We start from the raw sequence: 22,677 nt of genomic DNA on the forward strand, positions 1-22,677 counted from the left end.
AAACCTCCCTGGTCTTTGTGGTTGAATCCATGTTTGAAATGTACTGCTCGACTGAGGAACCGTACAGATAATTGTTTGTGTGGGGTACAGAGATGAGGTAGTCATTCAAAAATCATGTTAACCACTATTATTGCACACAGAGTGAGTCCATGCAACCTATCATGTGACTTTTTAAGCAAATTTTTACTCCTGAACTTATTTAGGCTGGCCATGACAAAGGAGTTGAATACTTATTGACTCAAGACATTTCAGATGTAATTTTTTTTATTCATTTGTAAAAAATAAACATAATTCCACTTTAACATCATGCGGTATTGTGTGTAGGCCAGTGACACAGTCACACAAACAAATCTCAATGTAATACATTTTTTAATTCAAGCTGTAACACAACAAAATGTGAAAAAAGTCAAGTGGTGTGAATACTTTCTGAAGGCACTGTACGTCCTTTTAGAAAGGCTCTCAGTATAGTCATACAGGTCTTTAAATGTTGTATGAAATTGCGTCATTCCAAACTTTATCCGCAACTTATATTCCATTTGGTTGGACTCGAGCCATGCTTCTCCATGTAGCCAACGCATGCGCACACAGAGACCAACCAAATGGAATATAATGTTGCCGATTAAACTGAAATTCCTCCATGTTTATCTTGGTCAGCCAAGCATCTCCCTGTCCCGTTGCTCAGACAGACCTCACAGTACATGTAAGACAGACGGGACAGAGACGGGGCACTAACGGGACAGAGAAGGGAAGGTTGAGGTCCACAGAGAAAAGGATTTGACCATGGTGGTCTGGTTTGTAGCGTAACGGAGCATAGCAGCCGTTCGACTGACTAACTATCAGCAGCCATTGTTGACAGTACATCAGGAATCCATCTGAGTGGTCCATTTGTTTGTTATTATGGGTAAAGCTCGGGGTCATTCCCACTCTGGCAGCCCTCCCTGAGAAGGGGACACATTCCTTGTGCAGCACAATGGAATGTGGTGGGGAGGCCGAGGTGAGGAATGTATTTCCTTTTGAGGCAACAGTAGAAGAATAGAGAGCGGGTTTGTTGTAAGGAGCCTTTATGACAGCTGTTTCCTGACAGAGAGAGAGGTCTTCAGTGAGATGGCCATGACAGTCATGTCTGTCATCATGCCCATTTTGAGTGTGTATGTGTGTAGTGTATGTACTGTCTTCATGCTCTGTGTGTTATCAGTGTCCGTGTGTGAGACCGCTATAGAGAGGAGCACTGGTCATGGGAGACACCAGTCTTCAAATAAACTGAACTGTGATTACTGCCGGCCTCCCATCAGCCAGACCACACGTGTTTGTGTGTGTGTGTGTGTGTGTGTGTGTGTGTGCGCACGTGTGTGTGTGCGTGCGCCGTGCGTGCGTGCGTGCGTGCGTGCGTGTCCATGTATCCATTTGTGTATGTTCCTGGAGCAGTGGGTTATCTCTCTGCTGGAGGGCTGTGCTGTAACCTTGTCCATGCGTTTAACATTCTCTCCAGGCTCATAGAGAGCTAAGTGCTGCAGCCTGGCACACTGCCCAGACCCTCCCCAGCCCACCACACAGGGACGGGGACAGGCTGGAATGACTATCAGTTGAGCCCTGATTGTCTATTTATCCCCTGTCACAGCAGTTTGGAGCCTGGATTACAATCGTGTGTGTTTGTGAGCAGGTATACCTATTGCTGCACGGTTTACCCTGCCTCTTCACTAAGGAACTGCTTCACTGCTCTGTATCCCTCTGCCTTTCTCCCTCCTTCCCTTCACTCTCCATCCTTCTCCATAACTCTCTCCATCCTTCTCCATAACTCTCTCCATCCTTCTCCATAACTCTCTCCATCCTTCTCCATAACTCTCTCCATCCTTCTCCATAACTCTCTCCATCCCAAATAAGGCTCACAAACTTTGACACAATCACACAGATGTTGAAATCTCAACACTGGAGTAGTGTATCTGACCTCTATAGACCTCTATGTGCTTTAGCAGTCTGCTGAAGAGGCTGAGGCTCAATTTGCTGCATTGAGGCTGGCTGCTTGCACATGACTGGGTAGCAGCAGCCCAGTGTTTAGCAGAGGCCAATGATGCAGTGCAGTTATTGGGACACTGGCAGTGCCTGTCTTGGGAGCTGAGCCAGGATTGGATCAGAGCAAAAAGAAAAACAATATTAGATCTGTGACCTTAATTCATTTAGCTGTTTGTTTTGTTTAACTCCATGTAATTTTCATCAACGTACACTGTGTGCTAAGTGGATATTATTGTTTTTGTAGGTATAGAACGATGTGTGCATGTGTAGGTGTGCGTGCTTCCGTCCATGTGTGCCGAGTACAAATGTAGGATCTTAATTTGATCACCCTTTTGTTACTGCGACCCACACTAACACCCACACTAACCCACACTAACACACGGTTAAATTAACAGTATTGCACTTTTCATATAGCTTACCATTGGCCAGCTAATAGTCTAACTACCTACATTTACATTTACATTTAAGTCATTTAGCAGACGCTCTTATCCAGAGCGACTTACAACCTATCAAGCAACATTGCAGATTAATCCTTTTGCTGCAGGATTGTTTTGCTGTGACAATATAGGTCAAATTAAGATCCTACATCTGTATTTGTGTGAGCGCATGTGCATGCATGCACTTATGTGTGTCTACGTACATGTGCATGGCTGCATGCATGTGTAGGCTACTAGGCTGTTTGGATGTTTAGTCTGGCCAATGTTAGGCTGCTGTGGGGACAGTGCTCAGTGGACACAGCTGGCAGAGAGATGTCTGTAATCATGTGCTTATCTGACATGTTCAGTCAGCAGGTGTGTGTGTGGCAATATGTGTGTGTGTGTGAGGACATTACTAAGGGAGTGTGTATTCTGGAGGGGAGTTTGGGTGTGTTGCGTGTTGGTAGGATAAGATGTGTATGTGTGGCATTCTGCTATTCTGGAGGAAATGGATCTGTTCCTGAAGGGAATCACAGCAAGACAGACAAACAAAACATTGTAGAAGAAAAGTCCAATTCCCCCTCGCGTTTCTGTTGCACGCCGTCCTCCTCTCTCTGAACGATGCTGACAGCGCCGACACAGATGGCAAATGCATTCTGTCAGGCAGACTTTAGCCTTGCTTCTCTTCAAATGATCCTTACCCTCTTTATGGAAAGAGACAAAAGTATCTGCCTGTGTGTGGATTAGAGAAATTTCTCTTCTTCCTCTCATTCCTCCTTTTCTCTGTACCTGTAAATTCACCACCGTCCTTTAAATAGCAATATACAATAGTAACACTGTATGACTGACCATATTGGAGTGTGTGTTAGTGATTCAGGCTTGTCGTTGGCCCTACCTCCAGCTGGATTGATTAGTATGTGTTTTCCAGCGTGTGTTTGTCCTCACGTTGCCTTGTCATTTTATAGCAGCCTGTTACGGCCGATTTACATTACGAGCAGCTTGTTGCAACACACTTCCAATGAGCTGGAACTCTATATTAACAGGGTTGTTATTAACATGTTCAGAGCGGGAGGCTGTTCGAGGGCATGTGGGTGGGTGGGTGTGCATGGGTGCGTGTGGAAGGGTGTGGGCTGCCATGTCATCTTTTCTTGACCTTCGTTTCAGTGTCACTTCCCTTTCCTGGTGATCCACAAAAACCTTGAGATAGGAGACGCCCTTGTTAAACACACCCTGTCTTTACTGTCTACACACACACACACACACACACACACACACACACACACACACACACACACACACACACACACACACACACACAGACACACACACAGAGAGAGGAAAGCAATAGTGAAAACACATTTTGAGTCTGTTCCTCTTGAAGGGACCTGCACTGTGACTCACCTGATTGTGAAAGTGCTAATCCTTGGACCCTTGACACCCTCTAGTCCCCCCCAAGGTCTGATGGCCCCCTCCCTCCCGCTAGGCCCCCTGATGGTGGAGGGAGAGGAGAGCCAGTCTAATGTCTTCAGCTATTTCTAAGCACACATCGTTTAACATTTAATTACTGCAGCCAAGCGAAGCCTCAGTGTAAGGATGACTTTCTTCTGATTCAAAATGGACTGATGTCTTTGTTCAAACAGCTGCACAAAGAAACAAGCTGATGGGCTGAAATACTCTGCTAGAAGAATAACTGCAATTTTATTTTGTTAGGTTTTATAATCTGAAATCTATCCCTATTTCCTCCCTACTGCCCCAATTCCTTTTTTCTCATCTCTCTCCGCTCATTCACTCCCTTGCCCCATTATTCCATTATCTTCATTGTGAGCATTAGAGCTTGTGGCGATTTCATTTATTTCTCTCCCTTGAAACTTCCATCATCCCTTTTCTCTCCCATTTTCTGAAGAAGAGGCTTGCGAAAATTGCCAGCTTCATCAGCCCTGTGTCTGTATTCTCTGTCAGTGTGTAATGTCCATATGTGCCAGCTTCATCAGCCCTGTGTCTGTATTCTCTGTCAGTGTGTACTGTCCATATGTGCCAGCTTCATCAGCCCTGTGTCTGTATTCTCTGTCAGTGTGTACTGTCCATATGTGCCAGCTTCATCAGCCCTGTGTCTGTATTCTCTGTCAGTGTGTACTGTCCATATGTGCCAGCTTCATCAGCCCTGTGTCTGTATTCTCTGTCAGTGTGTACTGTCCATATGTGCCAGCTTCATCAGCCCTGTGTCTGTATTCTCTGTCAGTGTGTACTGTCCATATGTGCCAGCTTCATCAGCCCTGTGTCTGTATTCTCTGTCAGTGTGTACTGTCCATATGTGCCAGCTTCATCAGCCCTGTGTCTGTATTCTCTGTCAGTGTGTACTGTCCATATGTGCCAGCTTCATCAGCCCTGTGTCTGTATTCTCTGTCAGTGTGTACTGTCCATATGTGCCAGCTTCATCAGCCCTGTGTCTGTATTCTCTGTCAGTGTGTACTGTCCATATGTGCCAGCTTCATCAGCCCTGTGTCTGTATTCTCTGTCAGTGTGTAATGTCCATATGTGTCAGCTTCATCAGCCCTGTGTCTGTATTCTCTGTCAGTGTGTACTGTCCATATGTGTCTTCCTCAGTGTGAAGAGGCCTGCAGGGATGGGCAGCATCCTGAACCGCCTCGGGGGGAAGAAACAGAAGATGAGCACGTTGGAGAAGTCCAAGATGGACTGGGACGCCTTCAAGGATGAGGAGGGCATCGGGGACGAGCTGGCCATCCACAACCGAGGCAAAGAAGGGTGAGTCTCTCTCTAAAAGTACCAGTGAAGCCATATAGTGTTCTGTAACACCACTCCACCATAGAGAGGCAGGGAAACTGATAGATCAGTTAAAACGTATTCTGCCTCTACCCACCAGCCTTATCCTGGTGGACTGGACCCATATCCTGTCTACAATCCACTACTAATCCTGAGCAACAGCACACGTCTATCTTTGATACCAGTGGCTTCTATCTATCTACAGTAGTCACCAGCAGGTCGGACTCTGGATAGACAGAAAGATCATCTCTGATAGACAAGTCCTTTGTGATGATAGGGAGGTTGTTCCTGACTGAGCTCTGCAGCAGTCCAGCCTTATCCCCCTGCCTGACCTGTAGCTATGAAGCAGTCTGTCTGCATGCCTGCTCAGAATACCAGCAGCACCTGACACCCATGGCTTCCACTGGCGTCCATCTCCCTTTGCTCTCCCAGGACAGGCAGGATTTTCCCTCTGCTGTCAGAGGCCCTGCAGTAGCATTATTCTTTCCCAAAGGTTACTGTTGAACAGATTAATCATTTAACAGCCCCCCCTCCATCTTTCTCTCCCCCTCTTATCTCCATCCTCATCTTTGTCTGACTGATGAGCCGTGCAGCCTGGCTGCTGGTCCCTTCTCCTCCTGCGTCACAGGAAAGCTAATGAGCAGAGATGGCAAAACACAGTCTAGAGCAGGTTGTAAATCTTGTTTTGGACACATTATTGAAACCACTCACATACACAGAAGCGTTTGCCCTATGTTCCTTTTGTATGCAGTGAGTGTTTGGAGTGTTTGCTGTACATGTGAGTGTTTCAGGGCAGCCAACCACAGGACTATTGGCAGACACCTACTGTACACTAGTGGTACCTATTCACTGCCCACCTTGGATATGAACAGATACTCCGTCCAGGCTGTATAACATCCGGCCGTGATTCGGGAGTCCCGTAGGGCGGCACACAATTGGCCCAGTGTTGTCCGGGTTTGGCATGGGTAGGCTGTCATTGTAAATAAGAATTTGTTCTTAACTGACTTGCCTAGTTAAATAAAAAATACAAATAAAAACATGACCTAAAGTATGTGGAGGAGGTGATTAAGGAGGAATAATGGTCTGGGGCTGTTTTTCATGGTTCAGGCTAGGCCCCTTAGTTCCAGTGAAGGGAAAACTTAACACTACAGCATACAATGACATTCTAGACTATTCTGTGCTTCCAACTTTGTGGCAACAGTTTGGGGAAGGCCCTTTCCTGTTTCAGCATGACAATGCCCACGTGCACAAAGTGAGGTCCATACAGAAATGGTTTGTCGGGATCGGTGTGGAAGAACGTGACTGGCCTGCACAGAACCCTGACCTTAACGCCATCGAACACCTTTGGAATGAATTGGAATGCTGACTACGAACCAGGCTTAATGGCCCAACATCAGTGCCTAACATTACTGACAGTGACACCTGAGGGGAACTCTGGAGTGTTGCACTCAAAAGTCATGTGTGTAGACAACAACTACTCAGCACGCTATGTCTGTCTCATCTACCACTGCAAACTGAAGTCACCTTGAGGCGTATGACACATTTAGGCCAAGCACCCATAGGAAGGCGACCTGCTTTGTGGAGAACATATGACGGAGAAATGAAAGATGCCAAATTCTAACAAAGTGATCATATGTAGATTGGGTGGAAGAAATGGGCGCAGAATCAGATGACCTAATTCTGTCAGATAGGCCAACGGGGAAGTCATGACGTCATCAACAGGGTCTCCATATTTTGCTGAGTGGTGACTGTGAGGTGTCAGGTGACATACAGTGGGGTCTGAAATGATTGACACCGTTGATAAAGATGAGCAATAATGATTGTATAAAATAAATAATTCAAATACAGAGCTATATTGTATGCAAAAAAAATTGGAAATTACACTGAGTGTAGAAAACATTCGGAACATGACATAGACTGACCAGGTGAAAGCTGTGATCCCTTATTGACGTCTCTTGTTAAATCCACATAAATTGGTGTAGATGAAGGGGAGGAGACAGGTTAAAGAAGGATTTTTAAGCCTTGAGACAATTGAGACATGGATTGTGTATGTGTGCCATTCAGAGGGTGAATGGGCGATACAAAACATTTAAGTGCCTTTGAACAGGGTATGGTAGTAGGTGCCAGGCGCACTGGTTTGAGTGTGTCAAGAACTTCAGCGCTGCTGTGTTTTTCACTCACATTAGTTTCCTGTGTGTATCAAGAATGGTCCACCACTCAAAGGACATCCAGCCATCTTAACGCAACTGTGGGAAGCATTGGAGTCAACATGTGCCAGCATCCCTGTGGAACGCTTTCAACACCTTATAGAGTCCATGCCCCGACAAATTGAGGCTGTTCTGAGGGCAAAAGGAGGTGCAACTCAATATTAGGAAGGTGTTCCTAATGTTTTGTACACTCAGTGTATATTATTTTATACTAATACGATTATTCAGAGAAAGAGATTTATTTTAACAAGTAATACTTTTTTTCTCTTAAAAAGCTAGGGGTCAAAATTATTAAAGATTTTTATAAATAAAGTAGTCAAAAGTTGAGTATTTTGTCCCATATTCTTAGCACGCAAAGATTACATTAAGTTTGTCACACTACAAACTTGTTGGATGCATTTGCAGTTCATTTTGGTTGTTTCGGATTATTTTGTGCCCAATAAAAATGAATGGTAAATAATGTCTTTTCACTTTATATTATAAATAAGAATATTATATGTTCCTAAAAACATCTACATGAATTTAATGTGGATGCTACCATGATTACGGATAATTATGAATGAATTGTTAATAATAATGATGAGTGAGAAAGTTACAGAGGGTCAAAGATCATACTTCCAAGACATGCTAACCTCTCACCATTACCAATAGCAGGGGAGGTTAGCATGTCTTGGGGGTATCATAATTACCCAGTCATTATAATTACCCAGCCTGCAACTGTCTCCATGGCTACCCAGCGCTCCTCAGTGTGAGGTGGGAGCTAGCTCTCTCATTTCTCCAATCCATGTTTTTGTCTACACTAGAGCTAGGCACTTGGGGGGTTCATACTCCCCTGGGGATGCTAATCTAGCATGACATCATTGCCCGTTGCTAAGAGCAGCCCTAGTAACATTGGGATGATTAACTCCGTCACTGCCTGCTGAGAGTAGAGGAGGCTCATAACCATGCAGGCAGAGATGTCACACTACCCACCACTGTGTCTGTGCTACAGTATAAGATATGAGAGAGGAGACCGTCTCACTCTATATTCAGCCTCTCTAGACAGTGGTGAGATGAAGTAAAGACCGTAGTTTAGAGCGTTCAGAAATACAACCCGTCCGACAGCTAAATTGCTGCTTTCTCCGAGTACCTCAATTTCTCCCGTGTTTTTCCATCTCTTTGGGAGGGATGTGGTTGTGTGGAGGGAGTCAGTCTATAGGGTTCAGAGGCCAGGGGCCTGGGCAAGAGACTGCAGTAGGCGGTCCACTGGGCCACACTGGGAGGCCGCAGAGCTGTTCTTGGAGCTCCAGACAGCCCCATAGTCGGCTACGCCCTGGGCCGGCTCTCCCACGGGGGTCACACACAGACTGGGGGGCCAGTGATGAGGCCTCCCTCTCTCTGATCCAGAGCCAGAGAACAACCAGTGGTGGGTGTGAGCCGTGAGGGAGCTGGCTTCTTCCTATCTCTGGGAACGGGTTTGGGTTTAGAGGGTAACTGTGGGTACAGTGGTGTATTTCATTCAAACTGTCCCTTGTGTGTAGAGATATGGATCCTAGTGTGCTAGGCAGAGGCAGTGCTTAGAGAGAGAAGGAAAAGGAAACAAATATGGGAAGAGCTACTTTCCTAGCCCCTGCTGGGTAAGAAGGGTTAAACAGCCATTGGGGACACTTACAGCCCCTCTGTCCTATCACCTAGGGATTCATTACACTCATCTTCATCACACAAATGCAGATTTAGTTATCAATACCTCAGCTATTCAAGTGTCAACTGTTGTAGTTGATTTTTATTGTAATAAGCCAGAGAGTTGTCAATCAACTAATTTACTTTTGTGTGCGCACTTAGTGCTAACATGCTATCAGGTGTTCACTATAACAATAAGCCAGGACCTTGCGTAACATGCTTGTCCCAGAACGGCTGTTCTATAGGGGCAGTGTGTTTGCGTGCCAGCTTCATAATATCTCCTGCTGGATGTTTATGTGTGTGTTAGTAATTCTATTTTCTGCGTTTGTTGGTTTTTAGGTATGTGGAGAGAAAGAATTTCCTGCAGAGAGTTGACCACCGGCAGTTTGAGCAGGAAAAGAAAGTACGTCTCGGCAACATCATGAAGCGATGACGAGGAATAATGGAGGAGGTACACTAACAATTGTGACACATGCGCACGCACCACTCTGAACATGCCTGCCCAGTTCCCTCCCATGGTTTCTCTTCCCAGTACTTGGCCTCTGGACTGCCCATGTGTTTGAAATGGCCGACAGTACCTGCTACCTGCTGTTTTGGACCTGCGTCAGACTTCACATTCCCAATCTACACACAGCGCTCTCATTACACCTCCATCTGTTCCTGGACCTGCGTGTGACCCGAATCACCTAGACTCAGACCCCTGACTGTGTCTTCCTACCTCTACGAGAGGTGTGGTGGCAGTGTTAACCTGCTTACCTCAGCACATGGCTGTGTGGGTGTTCCTGTACTGAACATTTGTCATCATCATCACCAGGATGAAGAAAAAAAAGGGAATGCATTCCAGGAGTGAGAAGAGGAGAATGAGCAGCACAGTCATGATTCCACACCCTGAGCTCTGAATCAGTCGTTATTGGCATTGACTTGAAAGGGAGGAGGAGAGAGGGAAAGAGAGGAAGAATCCACACACTGCTCAGATATTTGTGCCATCCCTCTACACCTCCTGCAGTGATTCGGTTTGGTGTGCTGTTCATTGGAAGAGTTAAAGTTGATTGCATTTCACCTCCCTGTTGTGTGGACTCCGCTTCTCTGGATAAGTTCCAGCTAATCTGAGGAGAAAGATTTGTCTCACTCTGATGTACCTTAGTTATACCAATAACTGTCACCGTTTCTGACATGATGCAAGATGAAAGATCTATGTTTTATCAACATGTCAGCTTAGCTGCTCCTTAAACCTGAGCTAAGAGGGGAGAGGACCACTGAGCGTTTCCTCAACGTGTGCTACTGTTCTCCCAACGTAATGACAAGGCTCCTATTACAAGGTCATTTTATGGTTGTTCAGTAGCAGACACTCACACAAACAGGCTAATTCAGGGACTTTATTTTTAGTTACAGGTTGTTAAATGAATGGGCTTCAAGTGTGTCTGAATAATAACGTCTCGTGTTATTATGTCAGAATTTGGACTTGTGTTATGTTGTTATCCTGGTACTGTACTGTGTCAACTGTATAACATTGAATAAAGCACGCTATTTGGTTTGAAATTGTTGTTTTAGTACAGATGGTATTGTTTTGCTCATTTGTACCCCTGACCTCCCCAAGGCCTTATATTCCAGCCTTCCTCTTCCCCCTTCCAAGGCTTTTCCCTTCTCCAGACAACTGTCTCCAGAAACACTACAATTACACCATAACCTGTCCCTCCCTGCCCCCTCTTCCCCTAATGCAACTGTTGCCCTCTCCCCCTCACCCCCGTAGGTCCTCCACCCCTAACCCCATCCCCCATCCCTCCCGTCTTACCCACTCTGCTATGCCTTAAATAAGGAGGTCAGAGGACTCCACCACTCACACAGTATCTCTCAACCTCATTTCCTCTGTATCCAGGCCCCCTCCACTCACTGCTTCTGTGTTTCCTGCCTGGGTGTTTGGAGGGGAAAGGAGGAGAAGCCTGTGCATCCTTCATAAGAGGGGAATTGACTTGTTTACATTACATAGTTATAGGGATCCACCCTGCATCCCCATGGGTTCTCACTCAGTACATTTGTTTGTTTGTTCTAATGTTGCTTCATGTAACCAGACGAAAGCTTACTCTATATTTTATATAAGCCGGTTTAGATAAAGAGATCCTGTGTACTGTACTCTCCCTTCAGCAGGGATTCTCTCTGACACATGAAAAGCCTGCAGAGACATGCAGAAACACTCACGTACAGTACACAAACAGTTGCATATTGGATGGAGGTTATTCTGTCCTATAGGCTATATAGGCCGATGTAGGAGGCAGGCAGCAGGCTCCCCAGTGTGCGAATGTGCTTCCTGCATTACATTTCTGCTTCATCATTGGCACATTTCACATTGACGGGGCAGGTTGAGAGCTTCAAGTTCCTCACTGTCCACATCCCTAAGGCTTGATCATGGTACACAAACACAAACGAAGTCATGAATAGGGCCTCTTCCCCCTCAGGAGGCTGAAAAGATTTGGCATGAAATCCAAAAAAAGTTCTACAGCTGTACCATTGAGAGCATCTTGACTTGGTATGGCAACTTGGTATGGCATGGCCTCCAACCGCAAGGCGCTACAGAGGGTAGTCCTTACGGCCCAGAGGAAGGCCCTACAAATTGTAAGACTACAGCCACCCAAATCATAGACTGTTTTCTCTGCTACCGTACGACAAGTGGTACCGATGCCAAGCATTTCGATACACCCGCAATAACATCTGCTAAACACGTGTATGTGACCAATAAGGTTTGATTTGATGCATGTCTGGAACCAAGAGGACCCTGAGCAGCCACTTGGGAGCAAGGCCCAGGCAATCAGAATTATTTTCCCCCCACAAAAGTGCTTAATTACAGACAGAAATACTCCTCAGTTTCATCAGCTGTCTGGGTGGCTGGTCTCAGACGATCCCGCAGGTGAAGAAGCCGAATGTGGAGGTCCTGGGATATGCCACACCTGTCAGATGGCTGGATTATCTTGGAAAAGGAGAAATGCTCACTAAAAGGTATGTAAACAAATTTGTGCACCACATCTGAGGGAAGTAAGCTTTTTGGGATCTCTTATTTCAGCTCATGAAACATGGGCCAACAATTACATGTTGTGTTTTATATTTTTGTTCAGTATAGTTATGGCTACCAGGACTATCTGCATTGAACTATCTGCATTGAACTTTTTTGACTCACCACATATGCTGCTGCCTCTGTTTATTATCTATCCTGTTGCCTAGTCACTTTAGTCCTAGTTATATGTACGTACATTATCTTCCTCAATTGCCTCATTCCCCTGCACACTGACTCGGAACTGGTACCTTGTGTATTTTTCCAAGTTATTGTTACTCATTGTGTATTTACAGTATTATTACTTTTCTATTATTTCTCTATTTTCTCTCTCTAAGCATTTCACTTTTAGTCTACACCTGTTTACGAAGCATGTGATGAATAAAATTAGATATGACATTTCTGTACAGGCTCCTCCACCAACACCAGCACCCACCACAGCCGAAACTAGACCTGCAGTGGCCTGCATGATTTATTCTACACTGCTGTTACACACACCTCTCTCTCCCTCTCTCATTTCTTTCTCTCGCTCGCTCTCTCTCTCTCTCCTTTCACTTTCTCACAGACTAAGCAGATGAGCAGTCATCCTCATCTTTATTCAATTGCTCCCGCACCCACACACACTCCGAGAGAGAGACCAGTGTACTCTCCAGAGCTGTGGAGAGCAAGTCATCCTCATTTTTATTCAAATACACCTTCTGCCCTTATTTCTTTTCTGTTACTTCTCTTGGATGGTTAAGCGACTTTGGGAGCCCCAAGTAATTCTCCCAGCTTGTCTCTTTCCTACACTGACTGCTCACTTCCACCATGCTGTTACCCTGCAAATGCCTTTTAAACTCACTCACTTTGTCACCGTTTCTCATGCTCAGTTTAATTTGACCACTGTTCACCTTTCACCTCCCTTCTATGTAGGTGGTAGGTGAACTATTCTGTACAACCTGTGCATGACCGTGATGTAAAAATAGATTGGAAGAATGGCAAAGAGGATGGATAAAGATCAGGTTAAAGGAGTATGGAAGAGAGAGTTGGCTGGGAAACAACGATGTAGATTATATACAGTTGCTGTGCTTTTGTCAAGGGAAGGAAGTCTTATTATAGTGTGAAAAACCAACTGTAACCTTTAACACTCATCTCAAACCTCACACTAACTTGAAACACAAATCTTTACCCACATTCTGACACTGGCTTAAACTCCTACAAAATCCCAATTGAACCCCCTGTGGTTTTCCACATATAGGTGGTTGGTTGAGCATTAGGTTGCCGCTAGGAATGCCTGATATATCTGACACACATTTCACGTCTTCACCTCCAGGCATGTGTAGCTGTCTGTCACCAAATACCATAGTTTCAAACCGGGAAGTTGATTTTAAAAAGCCAACACCGTTGGGAGGATAATTATAATCACTGACACAAGAATCTCAAATAACAGCAGGAGCAAATGGTCCAGATGCCTTCACCTCCCTGCTATCCAAACACTAAAAGCTCTGGTAGAGGCTTTGGTAACACCAGCCAGAGGCTTTGGTAACACTTCTTTATAACTTGTAATAAAGCATATTTGAGCCAATATGTCTTATAACAAGGCTTATAATATTATGTCTCCCAATGCATCAAACGGACTGTTATTTAGTCTGGATAATTAAAGGGGTCATACATCATGCATTATTACTAAAACCTTATCTGAGGTGTTGCCTATACACTGTCATCGTTTCTTAGCACAACTTATTTCCTACCATGAAAGTGCTTTTTATGGTCCATAGTGTTAATTTATGCATTTGGAGAGAGGCTGATCATAGTGCATAAGGTGATTTGTGCAAAAGGTGTCCCAAAATCACTTCAAAAGAAACCTACACTTCAACCTAGGCCACTTTATTGTATAGGTATATTTTCCATTTATTAAACTTCACATTAATTGGTGCAATACATTTGACAACATCCTAACCTTCAGATGTGGATACATGACCATAAGTGTATCTAGGCCTATTGGACAATTCACCCACGATAGCCGACATGTAGTCTAGACGTTCCCTTTAAGTGGCAACCTTGGGGAGCTCAGAAATTATTCTGCATATATTTCAATAGATTTATTTAGGAGATCACGAGTTTAACATGATAAGGTAGGGCAGGCCTTATCACGACAAAAACCTTCATCTTATTGCAGCCTCTTCTTTTTGATGGTGGAAAACGGGAGACCATCCCTTTAAACAAAACTTGACGGTTCCATTAGAACCGTATAGAGCGCCGCGGTCTTTCGTGCAGCAGCAGTGATACACGCAGCAGGCGCAAGACTGGAGAAAAATCTTTTTTTCATTCGGTTTGACACTGAACGTAAAGTTGCGATTTAAAAAAGAATATTTTACATTGGATTATTGGGAAAATTAACGAAACGTGTGACATAGAAGAACAAGAGGAGAGTGTTTACGGTGTGTTGGAGACACGGGAGCTCTGGACGTTCATGAGCTGGACTGCGCCGCATTTGGTGGGCTGCTCCTAGCTTGGAAAATCCCACCATATCCCTGACATTTATTCAGAACTCAACCTGAACTGACACTGACGTAGATGCCTTTTAAAGGAAAAACATGGAATAAAGGCTGACATCGAAGGCGTCCTGAAGAAAATAGCTTTTTTGTTGTTGTTGAAAAAGTAGCCTACAGCTTCTTAAATAACCTATACATTTTTTTGTAGTCAAATAGAGGCATAGCCTACTCTAACAACACATCACAAGATGTCTGTTCCGGTAAGTGTTATTTAAAGGTTACTATTTAAATCCTCTATTGGAAGACAACCATGTAATGATGTTACATCTGGCATGAACTTTCGTTGCCTACAAAGAGATGTCAGCGATACAATGTTGCCATTGCCAAGTGTCATTTTTTGCTGCTCAGGGAGTTTCTTTGTATTATCATTGTACTACGACTGTTATAATGATAGGATATATTTATTTTCATTTTTTTTATCATTTGTTAAAATGTACACACTAGGAGTACAAGGCCCGACACGCACTGCTTGCTGGTCTGACAGGCTGTTCTTGTCAACCTGTCACATTTGACTGGGATGGGCATAGTAGTGCCAACGTTGCAGCATGAGTTTTGTCAGTTGCAAAGTATTAGGTTAAACCTTTACTGCAATTATGTTACCATCTGTAGGCTATAGTTTGAGTGTAATGCCAAAATAATTGTTCTTGGACACTTAATGCTTCATGTGACTAGGATATGCAGTTGTGTTGCAGAAATGTTTTTGTTTTCAGTTGGTTTGCCAGCAGTCTACCATTAAACCAACAGCATGCAAATCAGTAGAAAAAACAATTTTGTACCCCAGTAATAATAACAAACGGTAACAGTTCCATCCTTTGATGTGTATTGGACTTGTGTATTGTAGATATTTTCATGACTCAGTTCTCCTTCGGCAAGTACTGTTCTAGCTAGCTTGGCATGTGTTATTATGCACACATATATCTGAAACGGCATGCTCTAACCTGTGGGAAGCGTCCTTCTGCAATATGCATCTCAACCCCACCGGTTTGTGACGAGATCCCCAAGTTTTTTTATCACGATGCTTGAAATTCAAAGCTCATTGTTTTCCCCATGTCAGGTTTAGGGAGTAGAATGTGCTGCAAGTCACACTTCTACGAACACCGAAATATATGCTAGTTTTCCTCAGGACAGCGAAGGGCTGATTACAGAGTTGTCTCCTATACACTGAGATATACTGTATAGAGGCCTCTTTGCCTGTAGATCATCTGGATATATAACATTATCACCTATGCTAACTAGCCTCATGCCATTACAGCGATGTAATGGAGAACCTTTACTTCCTTGTTAGTTTTGCAGAGTGTTTGAGCAAATGGTACTGCACATTATGAATCAGTGTATTACGCTATGTGTTATTGTCTTGAGTAAGACTGTGCACAGTTTCAACTTGTGGGGGTTGTTGGTTTGGTTTGTAATGTATGTTTCACCCTCAGTTAGATATACTCTGCACTGTATTCAACAAACACAGTCCAGATTGCAGTTTCCATGTCTTGGGGCCTGGGCTTGATGGCAACAGCTGTTCTCTGTGCATGCAGGATGACAAGTCTCATGAACGCCATGAGTAAACCCAGCACCAGTCTGAGTAAATGCCAACCAGTCTGAGTATTTTCACCTGGCTGCCTAATACGTCACTGGGAAATCTACGTCACACGTCACTTGGGTGTGACTGTCCACCCAATCCAGTGGACAAATCATTGTCGCACACTTTTCCATTGCGTAGGTGTTATTCAAGATTTCCCAGAGAAATCATGTTAGAAATGGGGGTGCTTTGGAAGATGGCTGGTATCCAACAGATTGTTTCCATTTGTACACTATTATTCTTTCAGTAATTGTGTAATACCATTGTTATTTCAACATTATAGCTTTCAGTATAACGTCTGCTATCCATTTGATTCTGTGTATTCTTTTTGGGAGTGCAGATTTGTCAAAGCATCCAATGTTGTTGCTTGGGTGATGGGTGTATTTCCTCGGTGGCCTGCCAAAATTCTAATAGACTGGGAGTCCCAGTGGAGAGTTTCCTCCTGCTGTATTTGATGTATTAATTCCTCCAGTCAACCATATTATGGGGGAAATTAAACTGATGTTTGCATGGGATCAGCCCGTAGAGTTAAGCATGCTTAGGTGAACAGGAAGTGCCAGTAGTAGCAGGGGTCCCAATGCTCCAATGCTGCGATGCTAAACACCATGTCATTAACCAATCACATCTGTGGCTTTTTAGTCATTCCTCCTTTGATATTATGGTTTTAACATTTGTTATTAGTAATTCACTGATTAACTGATAGCTTGCTGACAGCATGCTGTACATTTACTATAAGTAGAATATAATAGCATCAATAGCAATTTTTCCCCAGTGTTTTCTGTTAATGCCACTGTAGATAGGGTGCTATTATACACTATATATACAAAGGTATGTGGACACCCCTTCAAATGAGTGGATTAGACTATTTCAGCCACACCCATTGCTGACAGGTGTATGAAATCGAGCACACACCCATGCAATCTCCATTGACAAACATTGGCAGTAGAATGGCCTTACTGAAGAGCTCAGTGTCTTTCAATGTGGCACCGTCATAGGATGCCACTTTTCCAACAAGTCAGTTCGTCAAATTTCTGCCCTGCTAGAGCTGGCCCGGGCCAACTGTAAGTGCTGTTATTGTGAAGTGGAAACGTCTAGGAGCAACAACGGCTCAGCCGCGAAGTGGTAGGCCACACAAGCTCACAGAACAGGACCCCTGAAGTAAGTGCGTAGCATGTAAAAATCGTCTGTCCTCAGTTGCAACACTGACTACAGAGTTCCAAATTGCCTCTGGAAGCAACGTCAACACAAGAACAGTTCGTCGGGAGCTTCATGAAATGGGTGTCCATGGCCGAGCAGCCGCACACAAGCCTAAGATCACCATGCGCAATGCTATCACGCTTCACCATCTGGCAGTCGGACAGAATCTGGGTTTGACGGATGCCAGGAGAACGCTACCTGCCCCAATGTATAGTGCCAACTGTAAAGTTGGTGGAGGAGGAATAATGGTCTGGGGCTGTTTACATTCTAGACTATTCTGTGTTCCCAATTTTGTGGCAACAGTTTGGGGAAGTTCCTTTCCTGTTTCAGCATGACAAAGCCCCCGTGGACAAAGCGAGGTCCATACAGAAATAGTTTGTTGAGATTGGTGTGGAAAAACTTGACTGGCCTGCACAGAGCCCTGACCTCAACCCCATCAAACACACACAGGTCAAATCAAATCAAATTGTATTTATCACACACACATGGTTAGCAGATGTTAATGCGAGGGTAGCGAAATGCTTGTGCTTCTAGTTCCAACCATGCAGTAATATCAAACAACTAATCTAACAATTTCACAACAACGACCTTATACACACAAGTGTAAAGGAATGAATAAGAATATGTACATAAAAATATATGGATGAGCGATGGCCGAACGGCATAGGCAAGATGCAGTAGATGGTATAGAGTACAGTATATACATATGAGATGAGTAAACATTATATAAAGTGGCATTGTTTAAAGTGGCTAGTGATACATTTATTACATCCAATTTTTAATCATTAAAGTGGCTAGAGATGAGTCAGTATGTTGGCAGCAGCCACTCAATGTTAGTTATGGCTGTTTAACAGTCTGATGGCCTTGTGATAGAAGCTGTTTTTCAGTCTCTCGGTCCCAGCTTTGATGCACCTGTACTGACCTCGCCTTCTGGATGATAGCGGGGTGAACAGGCAGTGGCTCGGGTGGTTGTTGTCCTTGATGATCTTTTTGGCCTTCCTGTGACATCGAGTGCTGTAGGTGTCCTGGAGGGCCGGTAGTTTGCCCCCGGTGATGCGTTTGGCAGACCGCACCACCCTCTGGAGAGCCCTGCGGTTGTGGGTGGTTCAGTTGCGTTACCAGGCGGTGATGCAGCCCGACAGGATGCTCTCAAATGTGCATCTGTAGAAGTTTGTGAGTGTTTTTGGTGACAAGCCGAACTTCTTCAGCCTCCTGAGGTTAAAGAGGTGCACCTGCGCCTTCTTCACCACGCTGTCTCTGTGGGTGGACCATTTCAGTTTGTCCATGATGTGTACACCGAGGAACTTAAAACTTTCCACCTTCTCCACTACTGTTCCGTCGATGTGGATAGGGGGCTGCTCCCTCTGCTGTTTCCTTTGTTTTGTTGACGTTGAGTGTGAGATTATTTTCCTGACACCACACTCCAAGGGCCCTCACCTCCTCCCTGTAGGCCGTCTCGTCGTTGTTGGTAATCAAGCCTACCACTGTCGTGTCGTCTGCAAACTTGATGATTGAGTTGGAGGTGTGCATGGCCACGCAGTCCTGGGTGAACAGGGAGTACAGGAGAGGGCTGAGAACGCACCCTTGTGGGGTCCCAGTGTTGAGGACCCCACAAGTCCCAGCAGGGTGGAGATGTTGTTTCCTACCCTCACCACCTGGAGGCGGCCTGTTAGCAAGTCCAGGACCCAGTTGCACAGGGTGGGGTCGAGACCCAGGGTCTCGAGCTTAATGACGAGTTTGGAGGGTACTATGGTGTTAAATGCTGAGCTGAAGTCGATGAACAGCATTCTTACATAGATATTCCTCTTGTCCAGACGGGTTAGGGCAGTGTGATTGCGTCGTCTGTGGACCTATTGGGGCGTTAAGCAAATTGGAGTGGGTCTAGGGTGTCCGGTAGGGTGGAGGTGATATGATCCTTGACTTGTCTCTCAAAGCACTTCATGATGAGGGAAGTGAGTGCTACGGGGCAGTAGTCATTTATCTCAGTTACCTTAGCTTTCTTGGGAACAGGAACAATGGTGGCCCTCTTGAAGCATGTGGGAACAGCAGACTGGGATAAGGATTGATTGAATATGTCCGTAAACACACCAGCCAGCTGGTCTGTGCATGCTCTGAGGACGCGGCCAGGGATGCCGTCTGGGCCGGCAGCCTTGCGAGGGTTAACTCGGTTAAATGTTTTACTCACGTTGGCTGCAGTGAAGGAGAGCCAGAAGGTTTTGGTAGCTGGCCGTGTCGGTGTCAGCACTGTATTGTCCTCAAAGCGAGCAAAGAAGTTGTTTAGTTTGTCTGGGAGCAAGACATCGTGGTCCGCGACGGGGCTGTTTTTCTTTTTGTAGTCCGTGATTGACTGTAGACGCTGCCACATACCTCTCGTGTCTGAGCCGTTGAATTGTGTCTCTATATTGGCACTTAGCTTGTTTGATTGCCTTGCGGAGGGAATAGCTACACTGTTTGTATTCGGTCATGTTTCCGGTCGCCTTGCCCTGATTAAAAGCAGTGGTTCACGCTTTCAGTTTTGCGCGAATGCTGCCATCAATCCTTCTTTCTGGTTGAGGAAGGTTTTAATAGTCGCTGTGGGTACGACATCTCCGATGCACTTTCTAATAAACTCGTTCACCGAATCAGCGTATTCATCAATGTTATTGTCCGACGCTATGCGGAACGTATCCCAGTCCACGTGATCAACGCAATCTTGAAGCATGGAATCCGATTGTTCGGACCAGCGTTGAACACACCTGAGCACGGGCGTTTCCTGTTTTAGCTTCTGTCTATAGGCTGGGAGCAACAAAATAGAGTCGTGGTCAGATTTTCCGAAAGGAGGGCGGCGGGAGGGCTTTGTATGCATCGCGGAAGTTAGAATAACAATGATCCAGGGTTTTGCCAGCCCAGGTCAGGCATTAGATATGCTGATAAAATTTAGGGAGCCTTGTTTTCAGATTAGCCTTGTTAAAATCCCCAGCTACAATAAATGCAGCCTCAGGATATGTGGTTTCCAGTTTACATAGAGTCCAATTAAGTTCTTTCAGAGCCGTCGATGTGTCTGCTTGGGGGGGGGATATACACGACTGTGATTATAATCGAAGACAATTCTCTTGGTAGATAATGCGGTCGGCATTTGATTGTAAGGAATTCTAGGTCAGGTGAACAAAAGGACTTTGAGTTCCTGTATGTTGTTATGATCACACCACGTCTCGTTAATCATAAGGCATACACCCCTGCCCTTCTTCTTACCAGAGAGATGTTTGTTTCTGTCGGCAAGATACATGAAGAACCTTTATTTAATTAGGTAAGTCAGTTAAGAACAAATTCTTATTTACAGTGATGGCCTACACTGGCCAATTCCGGGCGACGCTGGTCCGATTGTGAACCGCCCTATGGGATTCACAAGCACAGCCTGTTGTGATACAGCCTGGAATTGAACCAGGGTGTCTGTAGTGACGCCTCTAGCACTGAGATGCATTGCCTTAGACCTCTGCGCCACTCGGGTGCCCAAATGAATGCATGCAGCTGTATGCACATGCATTCATAATATACCATGAATTCATGCAAAATACATAGGGGAGAGTGGGTTAAATTGAGGCATTTTTTACATTCAGCATCACCATCAAGGGAAATATAGCATTCTTTCTAACAAAGATATTTACATATTTTAGGATGTTGTGTATCCCTGGAATAATCAGAATTCATGTAAACATTACATTTGAAATCATAGTTTTACCAAAAGTGGTCTTTTTGGTAGAGCATGGTGTTTGCAACGCCAGGGTTGTGGGTTCGATTCCCACGGGGGACGAGTACGGAGAAAAAATGTATGAAATGTATGCATTCACTACTGTAAGTCGCTCTGGATAAGAGCGTCTGCCAAATGACTAAAATGTAAATGTAATGTAAATGCATAGAGTTGATCAGGCTGTTGATTGTGGCCTGTGAAATGTTGTCTCACTCCTCTTCCACGGCTATGCGAAGTTGCTGGATATTGGTGGGAACTGGAACACGCTGTCATACACGTCGATCCAGAGCATCCCATGCTCAATGGGATGCTCAATGGGTGACATGTTTGGTGAATATGCAGGCCATGGAAGAACTGGGAAATGTTCAGCTTCCAGGAATTGTGTACAGATCCTTGTGACATGGGGCTGTGCATTATCGTGCTGAAACATGAGGTGATGGCCGCGGGTGAATGGCACGACAATGGGCCTCAGGATCTCGTCACAGTATCTCTGTGCATTCAAACTGCCATAGATAAAATGCAATTATGTTTGTTGTCTGTAGTTTATGCCTGCCCATACCATAATCCCACCGCCACCATGGGGCACTTTGTCCACATTGTTGACATCAGCAAACCGCTCGCCCACATGACGCCATACATGCAGTCTGCCATCTGCCCGGTACATTTGAAATCGGGATTCATCCCTGCAGTCAGGTCAAGACCCTGGTAGGACGATGGGCACGCAGATGACCTTCCCTGAGACTGTTTCTGACAGTTTGTGCAGAAATTCTTCAGTTGTGCGAACACACAGTTTCATCAACTGTCTGGGTAGCTGGTCTCAGACGATCACACAGGTGACGAAGCCGGATGTGGAGGTCCTGGGCTGGCGTGGTTACACGTGGACTGTGGTTGTGAGGCTGGTTGGTCATACTGCCAAATTCTCTAAAATGACATTGTAGGCGGCTTATGGTAGATAAATTAACATTAAATTATCTGGCAACAGCTCTGGTGGACATTCCTGCAATCAGCATGCCAATTGCACACTCCCTCAAAATGTGAGACGTGGCCTCTTATTGTCCCCAGCACAAAGTGCACCTGTGTAATGATCTTGCTGCTTAATCAGCTTTTTGATATGTCACACCTGTCAGGTGGATGGAATATATTTGCAAAGGAGAAATGCTCACTAACAGAGATGTAAACAAATTTGTGCACCACATTTGAGAGAAATAAGCTTTTTTTTGTGTAGGGAACATTTCTGGGATCTTTTTAACATGGGACCAACACTTTACATGTTATGTTTATATTTTTGTTCAGTGTATATGCATACATACATGCGTGATATGGCCTATTGAGAATGAAGCACCACTATAGATTATTACCATCTTTGACATGAGCTGAGTCTCCCCAAGGGCACATCTCAGCTCAGCTGCAGCCTCTCTCGCCCCTCTCCTTCCCTCCATGGCAGTAGTCAGGCAGCTAAGAACTAGGGTTGCAAAGGGAGGGTATATTACTGGAATCTTTTAAGTTTTAACAGTAAACTACAAGAAATCT

At 44.9% G+C, this 22,677-nt stretch overlaps 2 protein-coding genes across 3 annotated transcripts in view; both read left to right on the forward strand.

The window, feature by feature from the left end:
- cfdp1 (chromatin remodeling protein CFDP1) overlaps window positions 1–10,612 on the forward strand; it is a 68,082-nt gene extending 57,470 nt beyond the window's left edge. Inside the window, exons 6-7 of the mRNA XM_014149074.3 lie at window positions 5,031–5,189; window positions 9,413–10,612. Of these exons, the coding sequence (XP_014004549.1) occupies window positions 5,031–5,189; window positions 9,413–9,506 (253 nt within the window). The 3' untranslated portion in view covers window positions 9,507–10,612. The remainder of the gene's footprint in view (window positions 1–5,030; window positions 5,190–9,412) is intronic.
- Window positions 10,613–14,272: 3,660 nt separating this feature from the next.
- LOC106573733 (breast cancer anti-estrogen resistance protein 1) overlaps window positions 14,273–22,677 on the forward strand; it is a 156,013-nt gene continuing 147,608 nt past the window's right edge. Inside the window, exon 1 of one of the 2 annotated variants that reach the window (XM_082962678.1) lies at window positions 14,273–14,850. In XM_082962678.1, the coding sequence (XP_082818804.1) occupies window positions 14,839–14,850 (12 nt within the window). In that variant the 5' untranslated portion in view covers window positions 14,273–14,838. The remainder of the gene's footprint in view (window positions 14,851–22,677) is intronic. The other variant, XM_082962680.1, reaches the window with a different exon arrangement.

This window comes from Salmo salar, chromosome 16 (assembly GCF_965601325.2).
Source record: "Salmo salar chromosome 16, fSalSal1, whole genome shotgun sequence".
In the NCBI taxonomy this organism is placed as follows: domain Eukaryota; kingdom Metazoa; phylum Chordata; class Actinopteri; order Salmoniformes; family Salmonidae; genus Salmo; species Salmo salar.